The 9,950-nt window shown below is 63.2% G+C and overlaps 1 protein-coding gene across 1 annotated transcript; it reads right to left on the bottom strand.

Annotated features, from left to right (window-relative positions):
* On the bottom strand, positions 1–9,019 carry BESB_072670 (uncharacterized protein; the record flags this gene model as incomplete). Its single annotated transcript, XM_029365640.1, has 9 exons — positions 1–1,025; positions 1,448–1,564; positions 1,908–1,974; positions 2,397–2,567; positions 2,954–3,618; positions 4,133–4,175; positions 4,717–6,722; positions 7,282–8,410; positions 8,825–9,019. 9 exons carry the CDS (start codon positions 9,017–9,019, stop codon positions 1–3), a joined length of 5,418 nt encoding a protein of 1,805 aa, XP_029218124.1.
* Between the last annotated feature and the right edge of the window lie 931 nt (positions 9,020–9,950).

Genomic DNA, 9,950 nt, shown 5'->3' with positions numbered 1-9,950 from the left:
TTAGGTTTCGTCCCCGTTCTGTTCGCGGTCTTCTTGCGGCGTTTTCTGCTTTTTCTTGTGCTTCTGCTGCCGGTACTTGGGATGCGCCTTGCTGTTGCTGCCCGGGGACCCGTCCTCTCGCGCGAGCTTCCCCCCGAGGCCCTGACTCAGCTGCCCCAGCAGGTCGCGCAGATCCAGCGTCTCCACACCGCCCGCCACGACATTGGCGAAACCAGGCAAGCCGCCAGGCACTTCCGCAGCGCCGCCAAACACGCTCTGCGCGAGGCCGCTCAGATCGGCAGCGCCCGGGAAGACATTGTCCCATCCCGCAGCGCCGCCGGCGGCCTGGCCAGCGCCCCCCGGGGGCGGCGGGCCCCCGGGCGGGGTGAACAGGTCCGCGAGAGGGAAGGGCACGCCGCTACCGTTATGGACGAATTGCTCGAAAGCAGCTTGCAGCTGCTCCACGCCGGGCGCTGCGCCGTCGGCGGCGCCCGGGAAGGGTGCGACGGGGACTGCAAAGGCGAAAGAGACTTCTGGGGCCGGCGGACGCGGAACGCCGCCCTCGGCGGGGGCCTCTTTCGCGTTTCCACCTTTCGCGCGCGGCGCCTCCTCTTTCCCGCCCCCGCCAGCCGAGAAGGCGCGCGTCGCGTTCGTCGCGATCACAAACTGCGCCGCGAGCTCCTGCGCCACGCGATTCAGCGCGGCGAGGCTCTTCTCCATATCGGCGGGCGGCGCCACCGGCGACGGCATGCCCCCCCCCGGGGCGGTGCGCGGCGCGGAGGTGGAAGACTGCGCGCTTGCACCCGTGGAGTTCGCTGGCGTCTCCAGGAGCGAGGCGAGGGCCGACGCGAACTTGCCCAGCTGCGCCGTCGGCTCTGACACGTCCTCGCGGCTCTCGATCTGCGAAGCGAACGCCTGCGCCACGCGCCCGAGAGTCAAGTTCTCCGGGCCCATCTGCGCCCCTGACAGCTGATTCGCCATGTTCACTGTCATCTCGGGGATACTCACGTCGCGAAGCACCGACTGAAACAACTCCTGAACTTGCTCTGCAGAGAAATGTGCATGCGCCAAACAGACAGCAGGAAAAGATCGCTATGGAACACGCGAGAAACAACGAGAGACCGACAGCCACGCGGGCCCGCGAAGAACGCGGATGAGACGTGCGGTTCACCATCAGCGCCACAGGAAGGCGAAAGGAACCCGTGGTGCACCGGCGAGTGGGTGCCCTCTCTGGAGCTCGGCATACTCAACGCGAGGACTCCAATATCGCGCCGCTCATCTTTCCATGGAGCCTGGAATGCGGCATCGCTATCAAATGTGCCACGTGCGTGTAAATGTACACCGCCTCCATTCAAAATCGACAAAAAGCGGGAGAAAGCTGCACACGTCGACGGAAGGCAGCTGGGAAAAAAGCAATTTCGCTCCTCCTCTAGACTGCGGATGATCTGCAACCTCCGCGAGGCCTTACCTAAGCCCGGGACCCCTGGCAGAGGCCCTGCGCCGGCCTCGCGCCCGACGCCGAGGGGCGTCACTTGCCCGTCGGGGTCGATGAAGAAGCCCATAGGCGCAGAAGCGTCCGCAACACCTAGAGGAACGCAAACAGCGCAGACACAGAAGCACAAACGGTCACAGCCACGCGGCGACGGCCGAACTGCCGAAATATTCGTCACAACAGAGAAACAAACTCGGGAATGTATCTCTTGACCGACTGCCTCCATCTGGTGCGCCCATACTAAGGAACAAAGTTCGCTCGGGAGACAGAGAGACAAGGCGCTCTGCCGTAACTTGTAATTACATTTTTACATGAATATACACCAGAAATGTACGTGCAGCGAGGGCGTTTCAGACGTGACAGTGTGTGTCTTGTTCTTAAAAAACCCCCCGCCTTTCCAGCCTGTTTCCGCGCTTGGCACGTCACAAAGCCTCACCGTGGGAAGTATCTCCGCCCTTGGGCTTCTTTTCTTCCTCAGCCGCGGGCGAATCGTTCGGTTTCGTCTGCAAAAACAACGAGGCGCGAGTCACGCTTGATACTAGAAGCGAGGGCACTCCAGGCTCACCAGAGAACGAAGCTTTCGCGAGGCATCGCCACGCGGTCGACAATTCACGCAAGAAGCCCTCAGCCAGGAACACGTTTGCAGCGGGGCGGGGAACCAAATTGTGCTATGCAACCCGAGACCGGGCCGAGGACAGGTGCAGAAATCCCCTTCCAACTTTACTGCTTGAATGCATGCGGGGCTCGAACCCGACTGCCGCCACGCAGATCCGCGTATATGTGTGTGCACGGGTATGCCGAGATATGACAAGGTAGTTGTATCGGCATCTAAATCTTGGCGTCGCGAGCGCGTTGGTGGGCTGAGCGAGGTCTCTTCCACGCCCTGCGGCGCGCAGTCCGCCGTCTCGCGCGATTTTGTTTGTACCTCTTCGCTAGCTGCTTTGCGTTCCTCTTCTTCGCCAGATTTCGCGTCGGATTTTTTATTTATGAAGTCTGTTAGCGAGAACGACCGAGAGGTCGGCGGGCTGCCCGCTGCGGCGGCGTCTCGCGCGCGACTCTCTGGGGCGGCGGGCCCCTCACGCCCCCTGTTCGCAGGCTGCAAACAATAAGTTGAGAAGATGGAAACGCCGATAGATGAGGCCACTCAGACCGGAGCGCGAGATACAAGCCCAATCTGCGCAAGCTTTTTGCGGAAGTGAGAGGAGGGCAAACGGAAGGAAGTCGCGAGAACTAGCGATATGCGCCAAAAGAGTACCGATGATGATACACCGTGCCTTTAACATTCGGGCTCCTTCGGACGTGTCGCGCAGCCATGCGTCATCCGCACGCTGCGGCATTCCAGATGCCGCCCAGGCTCTCCTTCCTCCGCCCTCGTGAGGTATCTTCCTCTTGTCCTCAGGGCATGCATGCTCAAAGTCCCCCTAGGGTCTGTCGTCTGCGTGCGGTTGGTTTCCTCTGCGTCTCCTGAACACTCTGTCTCACCGCTTGACGCATCGGCTCCGCGCCTGTCCCTGTTTCGCTGGCGGTCTGCGGGTCGCCCAGCAGCTCAAGCGCCTTCCGAAGCTCCCTGAAAATGGCGTTCGCTTCCTCAGCAGGTCGTGCGGCTGCACTCGCGGCTCGCGGCGGCGCCCGCGCAGCGCTGGGCGCTTTGCCATGGCCAGCGGAGCCTGGAGGCCCGGCCGCAGAGGCCGCGCCACTCTGAATCTGTGTTGCCTTTTGAGAGGAAGGAGGCGAGGATGAAGGCGACGGGGGATCCGAAGACGAAGGCCTGGGGGTCGCGTCCCCGACGGCGGTCGCAGCTTGGCGGCTCGCGGGTTCTGCCGTCTTGGGCGGCGCGGCGGGCAGCGGCGTGGAAGTCTCTGAGACAGGGGCCGCCGGCAGTTGCGGCGCGGTTTTCGGCGGTGGCGGATCTTCCGAGTTCTTCAGCGTGGAAAGAAGCGAAAAAAACGACTCCAGCACATTCCTGAGAGAGGGATCAGGCTTCGGGGCGGCCTCCGCACCGCGCCCCGCGCCCTTCGCCTTCTTCAAGGCAGACGGCGCTGCGGAGCCTCCGCGAGCCGGCGTGGTCTTGGGCCGGCCGCCGAGAGACTCGAGAACCTGCGACATCACGGTCTTCACGTCAGCCAGCACGTTGCCAGACCGCGCGGCTGAAGGGCATTGGGACAAATGACGACACAGGCACACGCTGCGCGCATACGAGGACAGCGGCTGCATGCATTCGGTAGGCACACACAAGCCATCAACCAGCAGCCACAGCCGCGGGGTGCGGGGTAAGAACGCCGGCGAAAAACAAACACGGGGCCAGGTCCGCGAACGGAAAACACAGACTCACAGACAATCACCCCATGCGCGACCCTGGATGCAGACAGACGATTAGACGAAACAGACACTTCTCCGCCCCTGCGCGACGCGTTTCGCGGCACAGCATGTTTCCAGGCAAAACGACAGCATCGCCTCCATAATCCGTCGCCCGTCACCATCGAGGCAAAACACACCATATGGAACAGATCTCCACGCTGACATGTCATTGGCGATCCAGTGTGCAGCAGCTGTGTATCTGCACCGTGGAGATGCACGGAGGATGAGGCAGAGGCGGCGGCCCAGAGCCGCTACACCCTACCGCGACATTTTGTTTTGACGCAGCTTCAAGAATCTGCTTACGAGTTGTCGTGTCGCGGTATTTTCCCTCTGTATCGAAACCGACCTGAGCAGCGACACACACAGCCGCAGGGAGGGCATGAACAGACTGTTCGTCGAGCTCGTCTCCCGCGGACGAGAGAGAACTCAGACACCAAAGTGGCGTCTTTGCAACAGCTGAAGCGGCGAAAGAAAAGTGGGTATTACCGACTACCAGCAAGGAAAGAATCAGACAACACGCAGCGTCACGCCCCCGCCGGGGACGCCGAAAACGCGTCATGGGCATTGCCGCTCGTCGGCGGGCGCGGATGGCGTCCACGTGAAGTCGCAAACCGTTCAGACACACGCCTCCCGCGTCAACTGCACACGCACGACGGTACCTTCTATCCGCAGCAGGTGGAAGCAGACGCGTAAATACACGTATATAAGTGTATGCATATACATACATATATAAATATATATGTATGCATATATGAATATATATGCAGATATATGTATCCACGTGCGCAGTGCTGGTGCACCTGCCAGGAGAGCCCGCGGCACGCAGAGGATCTGGACCGCGCGCCTCTGGGTGCCGCAGGCCCTCGAACCTGTCGCTTCGGCCTTACTCTTCGCCACAAGATAAGCTTCATCGCGGCAGCCTCGTTGAACGAAAACAGCGGGGCCTCCACGGGAATCTCCTGTATGTAGAGCCCGACGCTTCTGGCCGGGAGGCGCAGGTCGACGAGTGCGTTGTTGAGGCTGTCGTATTTCGCGAGCGGCAGTCGCCTGTTGCTGCCCGCGGTGGTGCCGAACTGCGCGTCCAGACCCCCCGTGAGCGCCACGTTCTCCGCTGCATCGCCGCCCACAGCGGCGCCAGCCCCGTTGTCGCCGCCTCCGCCGCCCGCCGTGGCGCCCCGCCAGCCGGCGCCGTCGGCGCGGCCTGCCTCCGCCGCGTGCGTCTCGCGCGCGTCGCCGCCTGCCTGCGCGTCATCGCGGGTCTCCGCCTCCGCGGCGCGCCGCGCCTGACTCCGCCGTGCCCGCTCCCGGTCAGCAATCGCCGTCGCCGCAGCGGTGGTGTCTTCTGCTTGCTGCCAGAGGAACTCGCCTGTGCCGTCCCCGTGCGTCCGCAGCACCGCCGCGTAGAATGTGCCGTTCTCGCTCTCCTCGAGCTCCTCGGGGCTCGCGAACCGGCCGGGCAGCGACGCGAGGAGCGTTTTCAGAGGCTGCAGTTGGCGGAAAGGCTTTGGCGGGCCCGACGCAGGCGGCAGCGTCGCAGCGACTGCCGTGTATGTCTTCTCGTCGAGTGCAGCCCGCAGAGAAGTCAGCACGACGCTGCGAATGGCGCGCTTCACTTTCTCGCGCGTCAACGGTTCGCTGGCGTCCAATGCGTCTTCGTCGGAGCCCTCCTCAGACGACGTCGACGCGTCATCGCCTTCCGTGTTGGCGCTCCCCACGCTCGGCCGCAGAGAGGAAGGGGGCGCCTCTCCGCTCTCGGAGTCCTCCACCGCGCCACCAGCTGCCTCAGAGGCCCTGCGGCCTGTCTCTCTCGCTCGCTCGCTTCGCCGCCCCTCACTGTCTTGCGGAAACAGAAGCGAAAGGATGTCCAGGTTTGCGCCCGCATCGCCCACACGCTCCGCGGCTGCTTCGTCTCGTCTCTTTTTGCGGCTGGCGATCGCCGCCTCCGTCGCGTCCAGCGTCCTCGCGTCCTCCGCCTTCCCTGGCGCCGTCTCGCCTGCGGGCGCGAGCGTGCCCTTCTCCTCGAAAAACTTCAACAACGCCACGCCCTCGTCGCTGCGGCGATCAACGTAGTAAACGGTGCGTACGCCGTTGCTGCGTTGTGCCACGTGTAACAGCATGCCGCCCAAGCCGACTTTGTAGGCGAGGCCCGCAAGCGTGGCGCCCATCAGCGGCTCCAGAGCGCTCGTCGCGCCTCCTGGGCCGCCTGCAGCGTGGATCCGCGCCAGCGCCGCGCCCGAGGCGCGCGCCTTCCGCGCCCCAGCCAGCGCGTCGCCTGCGGGCGACGCGCTGGCTGCATGCAGAGGAGCAGCCGGCGGGCGCAGCGCGTAGCGGAACTTGAGCGACTCCACGCGCGACCACGGTGTCGCCGTCGAGGGCACGTAGTCCAGGAGGTTCACGAAAGCGTACTCCGGGTCTTGCAGCGGCGCGGCGCGTGTCGGCGGCAACGGCAGCTGAAGATCTGTGCTCTCCGCGAGGGCCGCGACGGGGATTTGCGCGGAAAAGACCTCTTTGTCGTCGTGGAAACCCGAGACGACGAACACCACGCGCGGCAGGAGTCGCTGCAGCGACGCCGAGGCGAGGGGGTTGCGCACGACCCTAACCCAAATCGCTGACGCCACGAAGGAGGTACCGTGCTCCACGCTGCCCTCCACGGAGGACAGCACCGCGAGCGACCGCAGCGCCACCGGCGGCTGGAGCCGCACAGGCAGCGGAAGGCCCGCGGAGCCCGAAGGACGCTGTGGCGGCGACGACCCTTCGCCCTGGAAAAAAAGAGACTCGCCTTTCCCGTAAAACCGGGCAGGCGAACGCGGCAGACTTGCTGGAGAGCCCGACGTGCCTTGCGGACGATGTGAAAAAGACGCTCCTGGCCCGCGGCCGCCGTCTCTCGGGTATTCTGTACGGACATCAAGCCAGACGAAGTCGACACAAAGTCAGCACGACGTGAGTCGCCTTCAGCAGACGCGCTCGCGGAGAAATATCTAATAGAGGCCAATGCACGCGTCGCAGCACCCATCTGAAGCCCCGAGTGCAAGCAGCAACAGCCGTAGCTATTGGACGCGTGTTGAGAAAGAAAAAAGGCGACGAACCTAATACGTGCGCACATGAAGCGCAGCTGACGCAACACAGGAGTACACTTCGGTATGTCAAGGCTTTGAGTGTGGCTGAACGACGCAGCTCCTTCTAAAGCCAGGTATTCACCCATAGTTGCATGTGGAAGCTATGCGCCATTTCTGAAGCTCCTGTCACACAGCATGGTGGAACGACGCCGCCCTGAATCGTGCGCGCGGAGGGCGTGTCGATCTGACAATCCACTCGATTCGTATCGTCTGTGATTCGGCGACGCCTGCTCCGCCGAATTTTCAGGCTGGCAGAGAAGAAGTGCGGCTCTCGCGCGGGCCAGCGGCGGGGGGGGGGGGGGGGGGGGGGGGGGGGAGGGCGGGCTGTCAACGCACCTTCTTCATAGCTGACTGGCGCGACCTCCCAGTAGCCGCTCCAGTGGGTCTCCGCGTCGGTGGGGAGCCCCGCCGCGTAGTTGGGCTCGAGCGAAGGGCGGGCAAAGGGCGCGCTGGACTTTTCGAAAGTCAGCAGGTGACTCGTGGCGATCCAGCCGCGGGCGAAGGACTCCTGGCTGGGTCGGAGCGTCGGCGGCAGCGCGGAGAACTCGGCGGCAAACGCGCATGCGCTGCGGTCGACAGCCCGCCGCGCCTTGTTCACGAAGCACACAAACCGCTGCTCGCTGGGGGCCGCAGCGGCCACTGCAGACGAGGCGGCAGGCGGCACAGCGCGCGAGAAGAGAGGCAGGGAGGAAAGCGGACTTCGAGACGACGCGGGGGGCGCGGCGCCCGGCGGGGTGAGACCCAGAGGGGTCGGTTTCCAGATGTCGTCGAGGGCCTTACGCCCCAAGCCGATCTGGCCGATCGCCGAAGAGAGAGCCTCAGAGACTCCCACGGAAGCCGACACGTCGCCGATGCCGTTCTCGAGAAACTCGCCGCGCGGCGCGAAAGGCCGCTCAGGATGGTGGCGCTGAGCGCGACAGCAGAGCCCTGGGCGGTCGCGAGAGATGAAGGAAAAACGCCAGTCGACTAAGGCCGCCGGCGCGGAGTACAGAGAGGACGCGGGAGGCGCTTGCGAGGCGAGCTGCGCTCCCGAGGATGCGGCGAACAGCGAAGGCGCGTCCTGCGAGTCTGCAGACGAGAGGAAATACCACAGCGACGACACGAACGAGAGAGAAAGAGAAGAGAGGAACGAAGAGGGAGAGAGAGGAGAGGCGTCGACGGCAGGTGATTCCGCCGCCACGGAGCTGCGGTCAGCTAGCGCGTGCGGGGAGCTAGACGCCGGTGGTTCGTGGAGAGCTGCTGAGTCAGACGCCGAGGGAGTGACTGGCACGCGATGGACGTAAGCGTAGTAAAAATCGGGGTTCTGCGGAAACGCCGCACCGGGTGGCGAGGTCAAGGGCGCCGCGACAAACTGCAGCGCCTCAGTGGCATTCATAGGAGAGGCGGGGTTGACCGGCGTGACGCGGGGCGCCGCCAGATGCGGACAAAAGGGACCAGAGAGCGAATCGCAGACGGGCATCACCAGCTGAAAAAGCAGGCCAACGCGCAGGAGGAAACAAGAAACAAAGAAGCCGAGACTGCAAGGCGCATCGACGCGGGTGCCACTACCAGGCGCGGCCGGAAATGGCAGACGACAGCGACACACAGAGCGGCACGCCTTGACGCGGTCACGAAGGGATGCAGATGGCTGGTGGGGCAGCTCCTGAGACACGTTGGAAATCCATCGCGCCACAAGCCAGCAGAGGAGCAGGGGGATCCCCTCGTGCTCAGAAAATTTAAGAGGACTATCTTCGGCGCCACGCACTCAGGAGTGGCCGCGTGAGAGCGGACATCAGTCTACGTGCATGGCTGCACATGAAGCTTCTCTGGGGAGTTCGGTCGCCAGAGAGGGTGGCGAGCGACTTATCTGCGATGTACCGTAAATAAAACACACACTTACCTCAAGCGGCAGCAGCTGGTTATACTCAAGCACCATGCGGTCTCGGATCGCTGAGAGGACGTAGTCCGGAACTGCGGGGTGGAGGTTGAGCGACGCGCTGGCCCCCAGCACCGCGAACGGCGAGTGTGTTGAGCAGCGAGCCGCGAGGCCGCCGGCCGAGGGAAGACAGAGGGAAACGGAAGACGAGGGAGACATAAGAGATAGCGTCGAGACGGACTCGTCTGAGACGCGCCGTTGGCAAACGAGGGAAAAGAGCACGAAGAGACACGCCGCTTTCAGGCCAAAACGCCGACGCAGGGAGCAGCCGGGACGGGGCAGAGAGGCATCGACGCTCTCTGCCCCCTGAGGGGAGTGGAAAGCGGACGCACGGAAGTCTTTCATTTTGCCCCTCCGCCTATGAACCCCGACGAAACGCCGGCGTTTTACGTAAGACAACCCGATCCTGGCCGCTGCTGCAATGCTTCCCAGGCGCCCCCCCCCCCTCCCGGAGTGGCACAGTCCTTCCTTGACCCAACTTTCCAAGCGCAGCACAGCAGGAAAGCCTAGTGGTGGAAGGCACTGTCGGTGCGGAAGGCGGGGGCCTCGTGCGATGAGGAGGCAAAGAGACTGGGGCGGTCGGCACGACACCCCCCTTGCTCAGATCCCAAAGGCAGGAACGACAACAGGAAGACAGCAGACCGCGGCACTCGCCGTGCTGAAGCCTTATACGTCCCGCTAAGATTCCGTTAAAAGCGGTACGCACAGAAAAAGCGGTTAGCTGGCGTGGCGCTCACTCCTCATTTTGCGCCCGTGTCACAGAAACCCCAGGCGACCTCCGTCAGTCCGCTTGGACAGACGCAGAAGGAGTTGCAAGGAAGTCGTTTTCATCTGCAGCTGCATAACTGGATGCAGACGCGAGATCTGATGGCTAAAAAGACACATCAGAACGCAAAGGAGAGAATGTTGTGCAAAGCCTTAGAGTCTGAGCATGTCGTTTCGAACGCAGCACTCTCTACACGCATGCGCCCGGATAAAGCGGCAAGTCCGAGTATCAAGGTACCTAGCACAGCAAACCTATCCATTTAGACAACGTTACGAGTATATGCGCATCGGATTAATCTGTAGCTGAGCAGTGGGAGAAGCAAAT

Source organism: Besnoitia besnoiti, assembly GCF_002563875.1.
Source record: "Besnoitia besnoiti strain Bb-Ger1 chromosome Unknown contig00007, whole genome shotgun sequence".
Taxonomy (NCBI): Eukaryota; Apicomplexa; class Conoidasida; order Eucoccidiorida; family Sarcocystidae; genus Besnoitia; species Besnoitia besnoiti.
Note: the sequence above shows the minus strand (reverse complement) of the source record. Positions and strands in the feature narration are given on the sequence as shown.